General features: G+C 46.3%; 1 protein-coding gene across 1 annotated transcript; it reads right to left on the minus strand.

The window, feature by feature from the left end:
- Positions 1-812: 812 nt before the first annotated feature.
- On the minus strand, positions 813-20,679 carry GLA (galactosidase alpha). Its single transcript, XM_035123353.3, has 7 exons — positions 20,402-20,679; positions 10,596-10,770; positions 9,410-9,587; positions 8,157-8,248; positions 6,741-6,902; positions 4,341-4,538; positions 813-1,945 (listed from the first exon to the last, which is right to left on the minus strand). The coding sequence occupies exons 1-7, from the start codon at positions 20,572-20,574 to the stop codon at positions 1,634-1,636; spliced, it is 1,290 nt and encodes a 429-aa protein (XP_034979244.1). The 5' UTR covers positions 20,575-20,679; the 3' UTR covers positions 813-1,633.
- Between the last annotated feature and the right edge of the window lie 370 nt (positions 20,680-21,049).

Raw genomic sequence — 21,049 nt, forward strand, 5'->3', positions numbered from 1 at the left:
TTGCCTCTTGGCATTTATCTTTTTATTCATACAGATTTCACTCCTTTTTGTCATTCTGTTTTCTCTGCGATATTTTATATAGGCAGCCTAGGACCAAACCCTGGTTTCTCTGTTCCCCTTTCCCCCTCATTCAATATTTATACCCATGTCTAGCCTCCCCCCCCCCCCCACTTGCACATGTCTTGGGAAAAACCTTCAACGTAAGCCAATTCACGGACATAACATATTTCTCTGGGACTACGGTACTTTCATTGCTGGGACTCACTGTTAGAAGATAAGCAGATACGTTGCTTTTTCAGGTCTCGAAGCCATTGGGAATATGGAAAGTAATGTACTGTGCAGAGGCGAAAGCTATTTTCCATGTGTGTCCCTCTTCAATCTCTAGCAGAGACTGATTTGTGCAGTGATTAGGGCAGCCTTTTTCAGCTTCTGGTCTCCAGATGTTGGACTATAACTCCCATCAGCCCAAGCCAGAAGGACCAATGGTTAGGGATGATGGGAGTTGTAGTCCAACAAGGGAAACCCCCCCCAAGAGTTCAAAGGCTTTTGCAGGATATGCCTTCACTAAACTCCCATAATCACTTCTAACTATATTCTCAGTCTTTTTTTCTTTAAAATGCATAATTTTGAGATTTTTGCACCTTTATTAAAATCTAGAAACAAACATTACTGTAAGTTTCAAGAAATCATAAGCAAAATTTAGTTTCTTGCTTCATTGTATTTGGCTAAAACAACTGACCTGATTTTTCCCCATTGTGGTGTTCCTTTAACCAATAAGCAGCAAGTGGAATATAACAACACGAAAACCCCAATAGCTTGATCATGTGGACTTTTAATTCACTTTCATTATCCCTTGCCAGCAATGGGGATATAGTTCATGGCAGAAAGAGAGGAAAGATTCATTGAAAACATTTTTGCCAGTATCTCTTGTACAATCACATTGTATGGATCACTTTAGTGAAGCAGTGATGCTTAGTGATATGTAAAGTCCAGGATGACTTCAAACTTACTGGTAGCAACACAGCTGAGATTTCCCCTAGATTTATTGATAAGACTGCTTTCGCCCCATACAATGAGGCTTACACAACAAACAAAACCCACAGAAGTTCAATAAATAGGCATAGTACAATTTACTCAAAAGTGTCCTGCTGAAACAGGTTTTCAGAAAAGTGCCTGAGGTACAATGAGGTGTGCATTTGTAATCTCAGCTGTGCTATAATTATCTTTAGGTGGTGGGGGGGAGAGGGCTAAAAGTAACAAAGTTGTGTATATTGTGGTTTGAGTAAGCTGAAGGAATAGGTCTTTGCCCACAGGAGTTACCAGCATATAACCACAGCCTTTTTCTTAACAACACAACTACATTCATTGTGCTCAGTATCCCCCAGAGGTAGAAGAAGAAAACATGGTATTGATACCATGTTTGACAAAGAGCAATAAGGCATAGACTGCTATATCCAGCAAAACAGGTTCTTACACTTTAAAGGAAATTTAGAAGTCACTACAGGATTAAGAATGTGGCACTGAACTAAGGAGTTGATGTAGCAACCTTTCCCAGACATTTAGGAAGGTTACCTGCTTCTGCTTAAAAGTCCTCCTTGGGAGAAAAAAAAATTGAGGGAGGGAATATGCTATGTTACAAGAACTCTGGAAAGTGCTTTTTTCCATTATCAAACAGTTTCTCCTCAGTCACCACTGTCTTCAACAACACTGTGCCAGTTGGGTTCACCACCACCTTCAAGGGTGAAACCCAGTTGTGCAGCCCCAAATCCATGCTGGTGGGAAGGATCTGCTGAATGGAGCAGGCAGGGTTACAAGCTAAGCCACTGCCAAGGAAGGCAGTAGAGAAGACAAAAGCCTGTGGTCCACCAATCTCCTGACGGTTCAGCACAGCAATGGCAAAGGCTCCGCCCGACAGGGGCCGCTCCCACAGCTCAAAGTTGCTTTCCTGGAAAGACACAACATCCATTACCAGCTGCAGTAACAATCACCAGAGATGGGGAAGCTGTGGCCCTCTAGATGTTGGGCTGCCAACTCCCATTGGCCACAGTCAATCAGCCCAATAGCCAGGGATGATGGGAGCTGTAGTCCATCAGCATCTGGAAGGACAGTCTTCCCATCCCTGCTCTGTAGACTGCTTTTTTTGTTAACACTCAAAACTGTTTACAAACAAAACAGTAAAGACAAAGTTTACGAAACCTTATATGATGAACCCTTAAAAAACTACTAAAAGGGCTTCAAGGACAGAACTGTAAAGATTGTGTTCAGGGAAGGGTGTTCCATAAACTAGGGGCCACCCCTGACAAGGCTGTCTCCCTATCTAAATTCCTCTAGCAGGAGCACCAGGAGGCCTCCAATGGAGATCTTAAGATTTTAGCAGGTCCATACTGGAGGAAGCAATCCTGTGATAACCCTGATCCAATGTTACTTATTGCTTTAAAGCAGAGCTAGGAACCTCTTGCTCTCCAGATGTCTCTGGACTGCACTCAGGATATTTATATATCTATTCAAAAATGGGAAACTTCGTTTAAATTGGGAGCAGGGAATTTTGGCTGCAGGAGCCAAATGAAAACCTCCAGGCCACTGTATCTGTGTCTCACCAGTCCTGTTCCATGTTTTCCTTGAGTGGTATTGTCCAGCTGTAACCATCTTGGAACTGTGATGCTGCCTTTCGCTTGCCTGGATGGAAAGGGTGTGGGTGGGTGTATGTGTGAATAAACTTGGGAATTTTGCACGGAATGCAGCCTTCAGGTTTCCCCTTCTTATTCTTCAGTGAACACTCGTAGCCAAGTAAGATTCCATAAGCATGGTTTTAGCAATGAGTCCGTAAGTGACAACTGGAGCGCTCACAGGCCAGTGTTTCCCAGTTGTCAGTGTTTATACTACATTCTTTTAGATTTGCCTTGATACAGTCTTTAAACCTCTTTTGTTGACCACCAGCATTACGCTTTCCATTTTTAAGTTTAGAATATAGTTGCTTAGGAAGATGATAATCAGGCATCCGTATAACATGCCAGTCCAGTGAAGTTGATGTTGAAGAATCATTGCTTCAACACTGGTGATATTTGCTTCTACCAGTACACTGATATTAGTTTGTCTGTCTTCCCAAGCGATGTGTAAAATTTTTCAGAGACACTGTTGATGGAATCTTTTGAGGAGTTTGAGATGGCGCTTATAAGTGGTCCATGTTTCACAAGCGTATAGTAAGGTTGGTAGTACAATAGCTTGTAAACAAGCATTTTGGTTTCCCTGCGAATGTCCTGGTACTCAAACACTGCACTTCAGTCGGGAGAAAGCTGCACTTGCAGAGCTCAGGCGATGCTGGATTTCGGCATCAATGTTGGCCCTTGTGGAAAGATAACTGCCTAGGTAGGAGAAGTGATCAACATTTTCCAACATTACACCATTGAGTTGGATTTGTGGCGCTGCAGAGGGGTTATTTTGTAGTTGTTGGTGCAACACTTTGGTTTTTTGGATGTTGAGTGATAGGCCAAGCTTTTCGTAAGCTTCTGCAAAGATATTTTGGATGGTTTGGAGGTCATCCTCAGAGCGTGCGCACACTATGTTGTCATCAGCATACTGAAGCCTTCAGGTTTCCCCTAACTGAATGTGGCCCTCAAGCTGAAAAGGACCCCCCGCCTCTTATTTAAATAGATCATCTAAGGAAGGGAGAAAGATGGCTTGCTTAAAAGCAGCCACCCTATAAGCTCATCAGAGGCAATTTGAAAGGAGACTTCCCAGCTCACACTCTTAATGCTGCAAAACACCAGCTCTTAAGAAACTTAAATTGTACTTCCTTAAAAGAACTGCCAATTAAAAGGATGAGGGAGCAGGTGGTGTGAAAGACCTCTGCCCTAGTTCCTCTACTTCCAGTCCAGAGGCGACAATACTGCTTGAATGTAGGAGAGGAAATCTTTAAAATCTTAAAAAGTAATGAATTTTACAATAGTACTGAGGCTACAGAGAAGGAAGCTGGCAACAGGGCCACCAGGTATTGCTGTAGGTAAGAAGGCAGGCAGATGAGGCCTAACTGAGGTTGGTGGGGCTGCATCCCATTTGTATTTGGAACATGATCTGGATGAGTACAACCTTTAAACTTCATCTAAAGCAGTTTCCCAAACTTTAGGTCTCCGGCTGTTTTTGGACTAGTGGTCAGGGACCAGTGTTTTTGGACCAGTGGTCAGGGATGATGGGAACTGTAGTAAAAAAAAAGAGGCTGGCAACTCAAGTTTGGGAAACAAGACTGAGAACAGGAGAGTACTAAATCCACCTTGTTTCGGCTTTCAAAATCATCCTCCTCCTCCTCCTCCTCTCCACTCGCCTTTCCCCCATGGAAGTCTTACCTTGGTAATTCGATATCCTTGCTTGCCCAGTGGATCCTGGTTGATGGCTATCACTTCTTTGTTTTGGAGAAGAGCCTTGGCCTGTGGGCTAATCTGACGCAGGTCATTGGACATGAGAAGTGGAGCCGCCATGATGGCCCAGAGTGCCAGCTGAGTTACTTGCTGATCCCAGCTCAGTCCAAAATTTCCAATCACCAGCTGGCATAGGAGGGTGGTAGAGGAGAATTACCATATTGAAGGGGCTTACAACTCTTAGGTATCGAGATGCTACACTAAGGAAGGGAACCAGGCTGGTGATCAGCCGCTGGAGGCCCCTGGGCCAAATCCAGCCCTTAATTATCACCAGATTCGTCCAATCCCACAGCTCAGCACATGTTCTTTGCGCTGAGAAGGTTCAATCCCAGGCATTCCCAGTTAAAACGAGAGGAAAGGTTTCTAGGAAAAGTCTGTCTGCCTGAAGCCCTGAAGAGATGCTGTCCATCTGAATAGACAATTCTGGGTTAGATGAGCAAACAGCCTGGCTCAGTGTAATGGTCTCTTGCAAATACTACCTCATCAGAAGGTCTGCTCCACACAGTGTAGAAATCAGGCCTTTATTTTGGTAGCACCTACTCTTTGCAAAGGGAGGCACCATCTTTATTGGCTCCTTGGCTCCTAACAAAGACCTTCCTTTTCCAACAAGCCTTTCAAGTGGAGATTTTCACCAAGGTGAATCCAGCAGAACAGCTTAGGCTAACTTATATAGCCTGATATCAGTGCACTTAAAATGTGTGGCTCCATCTGCAGTTTACATTTTTAAAGCAATATGGCACCACTGTAGTTTGGTATGGTACCAGGAGTTGTTAGGAAACCCCTCTTTTCATTTAGCTACATTCTGAGGGTCCCTGAGAAGAAGGACTGTCTCTTAAACCATTTTAGAAGCTGTAGATCTATAAACAGCTAATAAAAAGGAGTAATAAATAAATAAATCAGGAAAGGAAGGGTGGGAAGTCAAGAAGAAATTTGTATACTAAAAAAAGGATAAATGTTTTTAAATATTGTTGGAGACTTAATAAAAATGATATAAAAAATAACAAGTAGATCCATGAGGGTAATAAGGGTATTCTAAGAACTCCCAGCGTCCTTAACAAACTACAGTACCCAAAATTCTTTGGGGGAGCCATGACTGTTTAAAGTGGTAGGATACTGATTTAAATGTACAGTATATTTTGATTGGGGCCTGAATTAGGAATCATACTCTTTATACTCTGCTGCTCTGTATTTTTCTTAGGAAGGCCCTGCACAGGGATGCCATGTTATTTTCTCACGTGTTCCATTTTTAATGCTTGTTTAATTAATAGCTGAAATAGCTTGAGGGCATCTCAAATGGCTGTATCCAGTAGGCAGAAATTTTATGGTGCAGAGACACTTTGGCCATAAAATGCACTCTATACCACACTGAGTTTCCATGTGGGCCACATGTAAAAACTTATTTGCAGCCAAGCTCTTGAAAGGAACACAAGCAGCTTATTGTCATTTTATAAACATGAAGAAAACATGCAAATTAATATACGACCCAGAAATGAAGCTAAAGCCATGCAAAGCAGATGTCTGGACTTGCAGGAAGACAGAGAGGGAATAAATAAAAGGCAGACACCAGGGCAGACTGATGAGCAGGGAGACTGATGAGCAGGGACTCTCCCTTTTCAACAGCCGGGATTGTACTGTATGTATACAGTATACAGTTAGCAATGACTTTGGAATACAATAAGCTATTTTATGCCAAAATCAGAGAACTGGTTCATCGAGTTCAATATTCTCTACAGCAGTAGTTCTCAATTGGTGGGCCACAGAAAACTCACCCAGGGAGTCCGTGGCACCATTCACGTAACAAAACGTACCAGAGATATATCACAATCTTCAAAAGTAGGGGTCCCATGGCTTGTCTTTTGAAAAACAAGGGGTCCATGGTGCATAGCTAATTGGGACCTACTGCTCTACAGCACTGGTCTTCCAGTTAGTGTGTCAGGACCCACCACGAAGCCATGACCTGCTCTAAGGTGGGTTGCAACTGTAACACTACCACCATACAAATAATAAGGGCAAAAAAAATTTTTTAACAGTAATAATTAATTATATTTGGGTCCGCAAATGCATATCTACAGCCTCCTACCCCAGCCTGGTATCCTCTGTACATTTTGAGCTACCACTCCCCCAGCCTATAATGATTGGCAGCAGTTCTCCAGGGTTTCAGACTGAAGCCTCTTCCAGCCCTATCTGGGATTGCTACAGTTTGGGCAGCTTCTCCTCTCCCAGTGAGCTACAGGCCCCTCTCCTAGGCTCAGGAAGGCTGTGAGGGTATGGATGTTTGAGCAACAGAGTGGAATCTGGAATAAGTGACCAAGAAAAAGGATTTCTTACCATATCCGGGTCATTCCAGCCCCCTGGCCCAGCAACATCCACAATGCTGTCCTGGTTATAAGAAGTCCAGTCCAAGATATTCTTGACACTGCCCCAGGCATCGTAGACATCAGCATAATTCCTCCAGTAATTGCAGTACTGTTTGATCTCCGTGTAGTTGGGCTGCCAGAGGAGTAAAGACACAGAGAGAAAAGAGGGGGCAACAATTTATTTCTTTTATTTAATATATGTGTCATGTTTCAGTCCCACTGAGCACTGTGTCAGAATGGAATGGCATTCAGCAGGGGCATGGCTGGCTATTTGGGTCTTTACCAGAGACTGTGCAGGGCAGTTCCCAAACAGGGTTTTGCAGCACTGACTCAACTTGGCTTTAAATAAAGTGTGGGAAGGACCTAGATAGGGGTTCCCTCCCTTTTTACAAGTTCTCCTGAAGTCATTTGCCCCATAAAACTTTTCATAAGAACATAGGAAGCTGCCTTACACAAAGTCAAACCACTGGTCCATGTTGCTCAGCACTGTCTGCATTGCTTGGCAGTGCCTCTCCAGGGTTTCAGGTAGAGTGTCTCTCCCTGGAGAAGCCTGGGATTGAACCTGGAACCTTCTGCATGCAAACCAGATGCTGTACCTCTGAGCTACGGTGCTTCCCCATAACTCCCCCTTCTTGCCATCTATATATTGTACTCCTAAGAGACTAAACATAACACATTCCGAACACAGGAGGAGCCACTGCAGCAAGAGTGAGGAACCCTTTTCCTCTCTGAGAACCACTCCTGACATCCAGTATGGTTACCCCAGACTCTCCTGCATACAGCAAGCATACAAACACACCAGGACAAAGCTGGCTGTTCCCTGCAAATCAGCTGAGGGAAGTGTTATCACATCCTCCCATCTCTTCAGATAATTGATCTGGCAAGTTGGGTGTGGATGATTATAGTCATTCCTGTTGCAAGATAGGAAGATGCTTTTCCCAAGGTGCAGCGTAACATCACAATCAATGGGTTTCACTATTACATAGCCAGACAGGCTCCCAGCACACCAAATATGACTGGTGTGGCAAAGACAGTCATCTGCACTCATACACAGATTTGTAAATCTCATCACAACCAGAGGTTACTGTGTAGGAATGGGGAACTTATGAAGACCCTCCAGAGGCTATTGGATTCCAATTCACATCGGACCTCACTCAGCCCAGCATGACTTATTGTCAGGAGTGATGGGAGTTGTAGTCCATCAACATTTGGTTACCAGCCCTTGTCCTAGGACAGGTGTGGGGAACCTTTGGCCCTCCAGCTGGTGCTGAATTATTACAGCCCTCAACAGCCCTGCAAGCATGGCCAAATGTCAGAGCTGATGGGTGTTATAGTCCAGCAATATGCCCCAGGGAAACAGCAAGGTTGCAAAGCGGCCTCTCCTTACCTTCCGAAAGGGTCTCTCATACAGCGGCCACTCGCACGAGAACACAATGTCTCTGCCTGTTTTGTTCAAAGCATGAGACATGTTCTTATAACCTGGTGGCAAAGAGCAGAAAGCCCTCAGAATGAAAACAAATAACCAAAGCCTTTCTTTCAAAGGTCTTCAATAAGGAAGTGAAAAATGTAAGTTAAGGCCAATGAAGCTCATTTCCCTGAATTCTGGCTCTGGATCAAGGATGGGGAATCTGTGGCCTTTCAGAAGTTGCACTCAACTCCCATCATCCATGACCTTTGACCCAGCTACCTGGGGCTGACAGGATTTGGGAGTCTCGTAACCTCTGGAGGGCTTGAGGTTCCTCATCCCTGTCATAGTAATTCCAGACACCCACCCTCCAAATCCGGGTTGCCTCCTCTGAACGCACTTAAGTGTGTCATTGTCTTCTTAAAATGAAACACCCTGAACAGTGCCTTAAGCCAGCGTTTCTCAACCGCTGTTCCGCGGCACACTAGTGTGCCGCGAGACGCTGGCTGGTGTGCCGCGACATGCGGCGACGAGAAGGGCGCTTTGCATTGTTACGTGCCTGGCGGCCGCCAATATTCAACACTGACCCGCCGGAAAGGAAGCCGGCCGGGTCACGACACGGGGCGAGCGCAGCTCTCAACAGCCACCACCACGGGAGGGTGGTTTTAGACAAACTTAAAGAAGCTGGCTGGATGAGCTCAACCTGAAACTTGCTGAGCAGAGGATTGTGCTGGCAGAGAAATCAGCGGCTTGTGAAGCCTTATTACAGGAGATTGCAACCAACACAGCAATTGGCAAGTGTTTCTTACAGTCATAATTATATAGTCAATATAGGGCGGCACAGAGTTAAATTTTTTAACTTTTTTAATGGTGGTGTGCCTCGTGATTTTTTTCATGGAACAAGTGTGCCTTGGCCCAAAAAAGGTTGAGAAACACTGCCTTAAGCCCCAAACGGGAGAGAGCTTTTGGATCAGGAGCTGGGTGGGGAGAGTAGAAGTGGCAAAGGTGCTGGTGGCTTCTTCCAAGTATAGACAGTTCAGAAAATTTACAGTGAGCTGTTTTAGGAGGGGAGAGAGGAAGGACAAAGTGAGTCACACATTGCTCCTTAAAGCCCGCCCTCCTGCTTCCAGGGAAGTGAACTGGGTGACCCTATCCAAGGCTGAGGTAAATAGTAAATTCCACGCAGGCTAAAAGGTTCGCTCTGACCTCCTGGCAAATCCTGCTCTGGGACATACCTTCTGCCAACAGTTCCAGGGTGTCAAAGCTACAGCCGTCAAACTTCAGCAGGTCCACCCCCCAGCCAGCAAAGGTGTCAGCGTCCAAATCGTAGTAACCGCGGCTGCCAGGAAAACCAGCGCATGTCTTGTTCCCGACATCTGCGTAAATGCCCAGCTTCAGCCCCTTGGAGTGGATCTGGATTGCAGGTAATTGAGAGGGGAAACACAGCAAGGTTTCTGGAGTGGAAAGCTTATGTTTTATAAGCAGAAATCAAAACAATTTGGCCTGCTTTTAGGTAATGGGGTGGGAAGAAAATAGGCTAAGAAAAGGTGCACTAGTTTTTCAACAATGGAAGGTATGATGCTACTCTACAAAGGGGTTGACACAAGCAAATGAGAAAGGACATGGGAGGGGCCATCCTATCAATGACCACTAGCCAGGAGAGCACAGTGGAATCTCCATGTCCAGTGGGCTGTCTATCTTTAAATACCAGATGCTGGAGACAAACAACTGGAGGGAGCTGCTGCCTTCATGTTCTGCTTGTGGTGTATTGGGCAGCAGGCTGGCTGCTGTTGGAAAGAGGATGCTGGTCTAAATTGATGTGCTCAGGTCAATTCTTAGCAATTCCTAAAGGTAAAGGGGCCCCTGACCATCAGGTCCAGTCGTGTCCGACTCTGGTGTTGCGGCACTCATCTCGCTCTATAGGCCGAGGGAGCCGGCGTTTGTCCGCAGACAGCTTCCGGGTCATGTGGCCAGCATGACAAAGCTGCTTCTGGCGAACCAGAGCAGTGCACGGAAATGCCGTTTACCTTCCCGCCGGAGTGGTCCCTATTTATCTACTTGCACTTTGATGTGCTTTTGAACTGCTAGGTAGGCAGGAACTGGGACCGAGCAACGGGAGCTCACTCCGTTGCAGGGATTCGAACCGCCGACCTTCTGATCGGCAAGCCCTAGACTCTGTAGTTTAACCCACGGGTCAATTCTTAGCAATTCCTACAGATGGTTAAATCTAGAGATGGGGAATGCTTTTCCTTGTCACGTTCAGCCCTGCAGTTCTACAGCGCTATGGACACACTGTGAAAGGGGAGCAGGCACAGGAAGTTCTCCCATTTCCATCATCCTCTCCAGCTCCTCATTTATATGTTCTCATTGACCTCAAGGTGAAAGAAGCTTTGGAGGAAAGGTCAGCAAGAACCTACTTACATAGTCAGCTAGTTTACGAATCCCACTAGGAAAACGGTTTGGATCCGGTTGGAGCCTGCCTTGCTTATCACGAGTTGGAGCCATCCAGCAGTCATCGATACACAAGTACTGGTACCCAACGTCCCTCCATCCATCTGACACCATAAGGTCTGCCATCTGCATGAACAGCTGCTCGCTGAAGAGGGCAAAAAAGGAAAGTCATAGGAAGTTGCCTTCCTCCAGGTCATATAGCTCAACATCATTGTCTGACTGGTAGAGGCTCTGCAGAATCTTGTGTAATAGAGGGTCTCTGTCATCACTCTGGCTTTCTGATCCTTTTAAACTGGAGGCGCCAGGGACTGAGGGAACCTTGGACCTCTTGCATGCAAAAGTGCTCCAGCACTGAGCTAAGGTCCCGAAAGCTGGGTACCAACACTGAGCTGGTAGTGAAGTAGAATCCAATGAGAATCCAATATCATATTGCTTAGTGATGAGGGGGGAAATTAGCAAAATGTCTACTTACATATTCTGCAACCACTTTCCGCCTCTCAGTGTTCCTCCCTTCTTGTTCCCATGCCATGACCACTACCATTCCCCTCCCTTACCTTCATGAAAACCCAGAACTGCAATGATTCTCAACAAATCCTCTAATGGGGCTGCACAATGACAATCTTACATTTTTGTTATAGAGTGAGAGAGACATTGTACATGCACACAGAAACATACTGATGTTTAGTGGTCTTAAATCTCATATACTGTAGATTATAGATCTGTAGTACCGCTTCAGAAATGGAGGCTCTCACAATGGAATGCTCCATACAAACAAACAGAAACTATCCACACAGAACACTGCCATGTCAAGGAGAAGGGAAGGGTGCTAACTTAGCCCTTTTCCTGAAATACCCACTTTCTACATGCAGGATTTATTTGTTCTTAAATGAGGGAGCATTCCGTCATAGGGGGGTTCCTATCTGGAGCTTAAAAGTGGTACATCACAGGGACAGGTTGACTATGTCAATTAGAATTAAGACTGACATTAAACCAGAAGAATGCGAAGAACATCTATATTACTGTTTATTTGTCTGTACTGAAAATAGAACTATTTTCTGCTTCCACTGGCAATCCTGCCCCCCCCCAAAATGCACACCTGGAAGGTATTTAATACAAGATAGTATTGTGATTGCAGACTCCCAACCATTCACATTTAAATATTGCTATTACAATAATTTTGTTTTGTTTTTTTTCAAATAATATTTATTAATTTTCAAAAATTTCAACACAAAAACAAAAACCAAAAACCAAAAATAAAACATAATCAAAAAAGAAAAAAAACATATCAATTCATTACATTAATTTGACATTGTGGACTTCCTCAATTCCCCCCACACTGGGTTCATTTATTAAATCTAAATTAAACAATTTTCCTTTATCATCTTAAATCATTCTTACACAATTTTTCCATTATTTCACAACCAATTCTAATCTACACAAAGAAGAAGAAGAAGAAACCATTGACTATCCTCAACCTATAATTCATTAATTAATCCAAATCTAAATTTATTTTCCCATCCATCTCTTCTTCCATTAGCCTCACAATTTATACCCCAAAATTTTTCCATACCTTCAAATATTATTTCTTCTATCATAATAACCTTTAACCACATTTATCTAATTCTACCCCCCTTTCCCTGGATGTATCAACCAGCTCCATAAAAGGTTCCAGTTTCAGACCATCTTAATCAATCAAAAAATTGTTGCTCCTCACCCTATTCCCACTCTTTCAGCACCTACAGCAGCAAAAGCCTTTAACTGCCTGAAAACCCCATCATCTCTGTGAAGTTATTGACTCAGCCCCTTACTGTTATCCCCCAGCTGAAAAACTTCTTATTCATTTTACTCAGATTATTTGTTGCACAAAGTTTCCTCTTCCCAGCAGGCAAAACTGTAAGCTCTTTGAGATGAGGAACTCTTATTCCATAAAGTGTCCATGTACAAGTCATGGCACTATGTAAAAATAAATCATGATAATTTACATACATGGAAACAGGGCCGGCTCTACATAGACCCCCGGTGGCGCAGTGCACCATGGCGGGGGGCTGGTAAGCTGGGCACCGACCTGGCAAGGAGGGCGCCGCGCAGCGAAGCCGTGCGTAAACCAATTGCGCCCTGCGAGGGCGGGGCGGGCGGCGGAGCGATCTCCGCCCCTCAGCACCAGGGCGCGCGATCTGCTCAAGACGGCCCTGCATGGAAAGTTTAGCCAACTGTCTGAATCACATAATATTCCATGGAATGTGGAACAGCTTATGTTTAGGCTATGTAAACCATTAAAGAGGAAACTACATAATCTGCCAGGCCAGCCATAGGATGTGTGCAAACTGCACAGCTTGCTTCTTCAACCTGTGTTGACATATTTAGCAGAATGAGGTGGCACTGTGAACTTCAGACTGCAGACTGTGCCCCTACATAAAGAATTGCAAACAAAACAAACAAAACTTAGGGCACCGGGTTCAGCTCAGTTGTTCTACTTTTCTATTCACAGAGAATTTGCTGTTGTTTATCTAATGGCTGCCAACCTAGTAGTTCGAAAGCACGTCAAAGTGCAAGTAGATAAATAGGGACCGCTACAGCGGGAAGGTAAACGGCGTTTCCATGTGCTGCTCTGGTTCGCCAGAAGCGGCTTTGTCATGCTGGCCACATGACCTGGAAGCTATACTCCGGCTCCCTCGGCCAATAATGCAAGATGAGCGCGCAACCCCAGAGTCGGTCACGACTGGACCTAATGGTCAGGGGTCCCTTTACCTTTATCTAGTGGGGAAACAATCTGCAATCTGAACTGGTACACACACAGACCATTCTACCATTCTGTTTGCAAGCACAGGCCAGGTCCCAGATGGGTCCAGATCATGCATGCCAGTAAAACCAGGGCTACAAAAATCCAAGGCAGTCTGTTGCCAAGGCGCCTAGAAATGTAATGCATATGCTGAAGAAATGCAACGTATTTTCCCTCTCCTGCAAAGAGAGTTGTCTCCCTCAGCTTCAAGGCTTGCTGTAGTACACAGGAGTTTCAATGTATTTTGGGGGCTCCTGCCTGAATACTTACACACCAGCATATGTCAGTTTCTCACTGTGCTAGGCAAATTGTGAGTTATCGATAGCAGATAAGTCAGAGTTTGCCACTACACACTGGCAACTGTGGACACATTTTCTGATTTTGGAGTTTCAAAGTGTCACATAATTAACACACTTGGACTTATCTTCAAGGTCAAAGTTGTTGTGACGTGGGGTTTGTGATTTCAGCTCTCTTGACAAAACATGCTGGAGACAGTTCTCTAGTAACAGCTCTTTATTAAAGTGAACAAGACTGAAGACTGAGGAGAGGAAAGCTACATTTATAGGGACAGGGGACTAGCTAGGAAGGGATACATTTTGGAGGGAACAATATCAAGCAATCACAGTGCTGCCTTTTGGAGGAAACCAATAAGACAGAGGATCCAAATACAGCAGCTTAAATGAACCAATAGTAGCTGTACCTTCTGGAACCAAAAGGCAGTTACTTTACCTTAATGCAAATACATACAATAGTAGTACAGATATAAAATCCTTTGACTCAGTACACAACACCCCTCCCCCCCTAGTGAGCACAGCAGACGTAATCCCTCAGGTACTGTGGGGTCCTACAACTTCTACCTGATCTCCTGACAACAGGTGTTGCAGGTTCTGGATTGGGTGTTACCTGTGGTGGAGGGGCTGCTATAGGGGTTTCATCAGGAACAGATGGAGTCCCAGACATCTCAGGGTCCCCGACCTGTACCTCGTCATCATGAGGACTAGCAGACCCTGGTTCATTTGCTGAAGCCCCTGGTGACTGTACCTCTGGACCATTTTCACTCTGGTCTTGCAGCTGTGCGTCATTAGCCAGGGATGAATTATCTGACTCCTCCCTGCTGAGCGCCCGGCGCCTCAGCTGATCTATATGTCTCTTCCAAACTTGCCCATTTTCCAAGGTCACATAATAGGACACAGGTCCACTAGCCCGGGTGATCACACCGGCCACCCACCGCGGACCTCGTGAATAGTTCCTCACCCAGACCAGATCTTCAGGGGCGAGATACCTTGTTGTGTCAGTCTCAGCCTGGGGGGTTGCTCTTGAATTACGGTTTGGCATTTTATCTGGGTGGACATAATCCAGCACCGTTACCAGTCTTCTACCTAAGAGCAGCTCGGCTGGCGACTTGCCCGTCGCAGTGCAAAAATAACATTCGCGCAATGCGAGCCGACCAGTTACCCTCCATTAAGCGCGCAATGGATTCTTTGGCTGTTCTTACCATGCGCTCAGCCTGCCCATTGGAGGATGGGTGAAAGGGCGCGGATGTGACCCCTCTTATAAAGTTATCAGCCAAGAATGCCCTGAATTCTTGGGATACAAAAGCTGCCCCATTATCTGATACAATGGTCTCAGGTAACCCGTGGGTAGCAAACAGCTGCCTCAACACCTTGATTACGGCAGCTGATGCCATGCTAGGGACCATCGCCACTTCTAACCATTTGGAATATGCATCAACGATAACCAAAAAGACCTTCCCTTGGAATGGCCCAGCAAAATCTATGTGCAGCCGGCTCCAGGGAGTCCTGGACTGCTCCCACCAGTGGACTGGTGCTCTGGCCACTTCTGGCCGCACCTCTTGGCATGCCTTGCATGTTCGTACCCATTGTTCTATGTTCTGGTCCATTCCAGGCCACCACACATAACATCGGGCTAGCGACTTCATCCTGACCATTCCCGGGTGTCCCATGTGAAGCGTCTCAAGAACCCTGTTTCTCAGTGGTGCTGGGATTATCACCCTATCTCCCCATAGGAGACAACCCTTATGCATGGACAATTCGTGCTGCCTTGTCGCATAAGGCCTGAATTTTTCTTCATGCGGACCACCTGGCCACCCCCTCCCCACCCAAGTGAGCACACGGGAGAGAACAGCATCTTTCCTAGTTTTCTCAGCTATATCCGTAGCTGTTACAGGAGCCCCCGGAAGTGTTTCTAGCATCATAATGTGCTCCGCCGGAGCAGGATCCTCATTGCTCCCGCCAGGAAGGGGCAACCGACTCAGCGCATCAGCATGGCACAACTGTTTCCCCGGCACATGGGTCAAGGTGTACTGGAACCCATTCAGGAATATTGACCAACGCAACATTCTGGGGGAGAGAATTTGTGGCGTTTGTTTGTTTGGGTTGAACAACCCTAACAGTGGTTTGTGGTCCGTTTCAATGGAGAAATGGCGACCGTACAAATAATCATAGAACCTTTTGATTCCGGACACAATAGCCAGTGCCTCTTTATCAATTTGAGCATAGTTGCGCTCTGTGGGCGACAACGTACGGGAATAGAAAGAGATGGGCTTTTCCGACCCATCCGGTTCCCTATGACTCAGCACAGCCCCCAGACCGTATTGAGAGGCATCACATGCCAGGACCAGCGGCTTTGACTCATCATAATGAGCAAGGACGCTCCTGCTACTCAGCATTCCTCGCAAGGAGTCAAAAGCCTTCTGCTGCTCCCGCCCCCATCGCCACACATTCTTTTTCTGCAATAGTCTATGTAATGGTTCAGCTACCGAAGCTTTCTGGGGTAAGAACGAATGATAAAAGTTAATAAGTCCCAGGAATGACTGCAACTCCGTCTTGTTCTGTGGTCGTGGTGCCTCGATGATGGCCTTAATCTTAGCATCTGTGGGGTGGATGCCTGATGCATCAATTTTAAACCCCAAGAAATCCACAGTTGGCACCCCAAAACTGCATTTTTCTTTTTTCAGTTGCAACCCCACCTCCTTGAACTTGAGCAACACTGCACGGACACGCGCAACCAGTTCCTGTGGGTCTTTTCCAGCAATCAAAACATCATCAAAAAATGGCAAGACCCCCGGCAGACCTCTTAACAGGCGTTCCATGAGCCCTTGAAAAATCCCTGGGGCCACACAAACTCCGAACTGTAATCTGTTAACTCTGAACGCCCCTTTATGTGTGACAATAGTCTGTGCTTCCGCTGATTGTGGGGTTACTGGCAGCTGTTGGTAAGCTTGTGCCAGGTCAATTTTGGCGAACACCTTGCCCCCAGCCAGTTTAGCCAACAGATGTGATACGACTGGAATGGGGTATGAGTTTCCCCTGAGTGCCTTATTGATAGTACATTTGTAATCTGCACATATCCTGACTTCCCCATTTGCTTTAAGGGGCGTGACGATTGGAGTCTCCCACTTAGCAGAGTCCACGGGTGAGAGAACTCCCTGCTTGACCAATTTATCCAGCTCTGCCTCGATCTTGGGTTGCAGTGCAAATGGCACTCGCCTTGGTTTGAGTCGGATTGGGGCCACACCGGGGTCCAACTCGAAGTCAACTGGGGGCCCTTTATAACAACCCAGTTTTCCATTAAAGAGACCAGCAAATTCCTTGCATAATGCCTCGCTCATCTCAGGGCAGGTTTGGATTGAATTAAGCCCTGAGATACTCAGTCCCAGGGCGGGGAACCAGTCAGTGCCCAGGAGACTGGGGCGGCTGCCCTTCGCAATCACCAGTTTGAGTACAGCCTGTTTGTCCCGGAACTGTACTCTCACGGCACACATTCCCATAACATGGATGCGGCCTGCTGAGTACGACTGCAAGGTTGCCGGGAAGGGCTCCAGAGGGGGCAACTTACCCCTGGGAAAGAATGTCTTCGCGGTCTGGTCCGACACGATGGTGAATGCAGATCCGGAGTCCACCTCCATGTCGCACTGCTGACCCTCAATCTTCACCTTGACGTGTGCCTTGCCTTGCGCTGGAAACTGCACGGCCCTCCCGTTGATCTCCGTTACGTAGTGGCAGTCCTTTAGAAAACGAGTTGCTGTGGGCGGTCTGCGATGCTCCAGTCTAGGTGCTCCTGTTGCTCCCGACGCCGCCGATCTACAGACCCTGGCGATGTGACCCGTCTTTCCGCACGTCCGGCACATAGCATCCCTGAAACGACAACTCTTCCGCTCATGGTTTCCGCCACAGCCTGGGCAACTGCCTCGGCGATCTTTGTGCACTGTGCAGGCCTGACGCACCAACTCGACCCCACGGACTGGGCTCTGGCTCGGAGTAGCCTCTAGCTCGTCCATGGCATGCGCAACTTCTATCTGTGGCTTAGTGGCCTTGCGACTGGCATCAAGCTCCTCTCTTTCATAATTCTCCGTGGCGGTGGCCTCCTTCAAGGCTGAAGCAAGGGTAACCTCTTCTTTAGCCACGATGCGTCTTCTGGCTTTCTTGCTGCTCAGACCACCAATAAACCGATCCAGGAGAGTCTCTTCCAGATTTTGGAAGCTGCAGTGCTGAGCGAGCTTCCGGAGTTCAGCCAGAAATGTGGATACAGACTCCCCAGCATGCTGCTGCCTCTTATGGAACTCCATCCGCCGGGCCATCTTGGTCTCAGTAGGCGCCAAGTGGCTTGTTAGGCAGGCAAGAATATCTTTGAGAGATGTCTCACTCAGCTTCGCTGGAGCAAGTAATGCCTTGGCCAGCTTGAAGGTCTCGGGCCCACAGTAGCTCAGGAATGTGGCCCTTCTTTTGCTGGCATCGGTGATCCCTTGAGCCACTGCAAAGAACTCGAAGCGTTCGACGTAGTCTTCCCATGTGTGGGGCTCTGATGGCTGGAAGGGCTCCAATACCCTTGGACTCTCCATTGTCCTAGCGGGCAGGGTCGTCTTCTCAGCTGGCCAGTGAGTCTTGTTCTAAGCTGCAATCCGGACTCTGAGGCAGGGCTGTGTTTAACCGCTCCTCAGCATTCCGGATCCCATCCTCATCGCCAGTTGTTGTGACGTGGGGTTTGTGATTTCAGCTCTCTTGACAAAACATGCTGGAGACAGTTCTCTAGTAACAGCTCTTTATTAAAGTGAACAAGACTGAAGACTGAGGAGAGGAAAGCTACATTTATAGGGACAGGGGACTAGCTAGGAAGGGATACATTTTGGAGGGAACAATATCAAGCAATCACAGTGCTGCCTTTTGGAGGAAACCAATAAGACAGAGGATCCAAATACAGCAGCTTAAATGAACCAATAGTAGCTGTACCTTCTGGAACCAAAAGGCAGTTACTTTACCTTAATGCAAATACATACAATAGTAGTACAGATATAAAATCCTTTGACTCAGTACACAACAAAAGTCTTTTGTTCCTTTAACAGTTGCAAACAGGAAATCAACAGATGAACCTTCCGCTGCCCCAGATCTCTATGGATGATAAAACTTCATCTGCTGGTTAAAGTGTCTCTTAAAAAGCAAAGGAACCATGCAATGAAAGGTGACGACCTTTCATTAAAATGAAGAGGGATGAGGAATCTGAAATCCTTCACATGCTGGACTCACACCAACATGGCCATGGCTAGGAAAGATGGAAGTTGTTGTCCAATATTACTTGGAGGGTCACAGGTTCCCCAGCCATGGAGTGTCTTAGCCCACAGTAATGGCAACAGATATATGTGGTACACCTTTATATTGGCAAACCTTTCATGAACCTGATGGAGTTTTCTCTCTCATGTGTGCACACGCAGGTATAAAGAGCTGTGTGTGTGTGTGTGTGTGTGTGTGTGAGAGAGAGAGAGAGAGAGAGAGAGAGACTGTATGTATATACGTATAAGCATTTTACCTTTTTTATATAAGCATTCACTTCAAAAGGCCACTAGATGCAAAAGTCACAGCTGTGATGCTTCCATGCAAGTCTCAGCATGTATACAAGCACACCGCTTGTAGCACAACCCTCCTAACTCTGCTAAGCCCATTTAAAAACTTTTAGCAGGTGATAAGATGACTCTGGTGTTGTTGCCTGAACCCACAAGGTATAATTTAACAATTTGTGAACCCAAATGCAAGCAATGATGTCCTAAGGCCCAAGAGCACCATGATGCAGCAGCAGGAACTGACGGGGCAAAAATCAAAAGATTCCCCTGGACTTTGAAGTCATCTTATTTTACTTGTTATTTTGTATTATATTTACTGTTTTTAATTAGGTTTTTGTAATTTTGGATTATGCGGAATGCTTTATCGGAGTGGATGTAGCAATCAAGTAATTTCGTTGTTCCCGCAAGGGGACAATGACAATAAAGATATCTTATATCTTAAAATAATGTAATAATAATAATATTCTAATGCTATTATAGGCTGCATCAACAGAAATACAGTGTCCAGAGATCAAGGGAAGTCATAGTACCACTCTATCCTGCTTTGGTCAGACAACACCTGGAGTACTGTGTCCAAGGACATAGACAAGCAGTTACAGGTAGGTAGCCGTGTTGGTCTGACGTAGTCGAAACAAAATTAAAAAATTCCTTCCAGCAGCACCTTAAAGACCAACTAAGTTTTTTATTTTGGTAACAAGCAGGAATGTGTTCAGAGGAGGCTGACCAGTATGATCAAGGGACTGGAAACCAAGCCTAATGAGGAATGGCTGAGGAAACTGGTTACGTTTAGCATGGAAAAGAGGCAACTGAGAGGAGATATGATAGCCATCTTCAAGTATCTGAAGGGCTGTCACATCGAGGGTGGAGCAAGCTTGTTTTCTACTGCTCTGGAGGGTAGGACTTGAACCAATGGCGTCAAGTTACCAGAAAGGAGATTGCGACTCAACATCAGGAGGAAGTTTGACAGTAGAATGGTCTCCCTTGGGAGGTGGCAGACTCTCCTTCCTTGCAGATTTTTCTCTTTTTTTTAACAGAGACTGGATAGATGGATGGATGAAGCTGAGATCCTGCTTTTGTTTTTGAAGAATGAAAACGCTATGTTCTATCTGGCAGCCGTCTTGTCCCAATATCCCAGGCGCTCACCTGATGCATCGGCGGGGTTCTTGCTCGCAGTCGATCTGGCAGAGGAAGCGCTCCCAGTGCAGCCAGCCCATGGGCGGCGTCCGTGCCAACCCGTTTTCTAGTGCGCCCGCCGGGCAGGACAGCGCCAGCAGCAGCAGCACCATCGGCAGCCCTATTCCACAGCTCCGGTCCATTCCCGGCTCCCTCTTGCAGTGCCGCTCCCGGACTTTGGGACCAGCCGCGCCGCAAAACTCAAGAGTTAAATGCTGAACCGAGGAACACGGCAATCCAGCCAATCGCAGCCCTTCCCTTTCGCCGCTCGGCCAACCACAGGGCTCTTCGGAGGCCAGCCTGAAATATTAACCAATCCGCTCCTTAGGAATCCTGGTGGGTGGGGGAATCTTGCAGAAAGAGGAACGGAGGACCCAGGTTGGGTGACACGACATAACGTAGAGGGGTGTGGCATTAACCCTTTCGTTGCTGCAACCCAGCCGCGCATAGAATAGCAACAGCGGCATTTCTGTTTGCGTTATTATTACTATTGTTAATAACACATCGTCGTTGTTTGTCGCACAATTATTATTAGCAACGTATGTTGTTGTTGTTGTTGATGATTTATACATCGGCATTTCTTTTTCTCCCCCCCCCCTTTCTTTTTCCCTTTCTTTC

The sequence above is a fragment of the Zootoca vivipara genome, chromosome Z2, assembly GCF_965207765.1.
Source record: "Zootoca vivipara chromosome Z2, rZooViv2.hap1.1, whole genome shotgun sequence".
In the NCBI taxonomy this organism is placed as follows: Eukaryota; Metazoa; Chordata; class Lepidosauria; order Squamata; family Lacertidae; genus Zootoca; species Zootoca vivipara.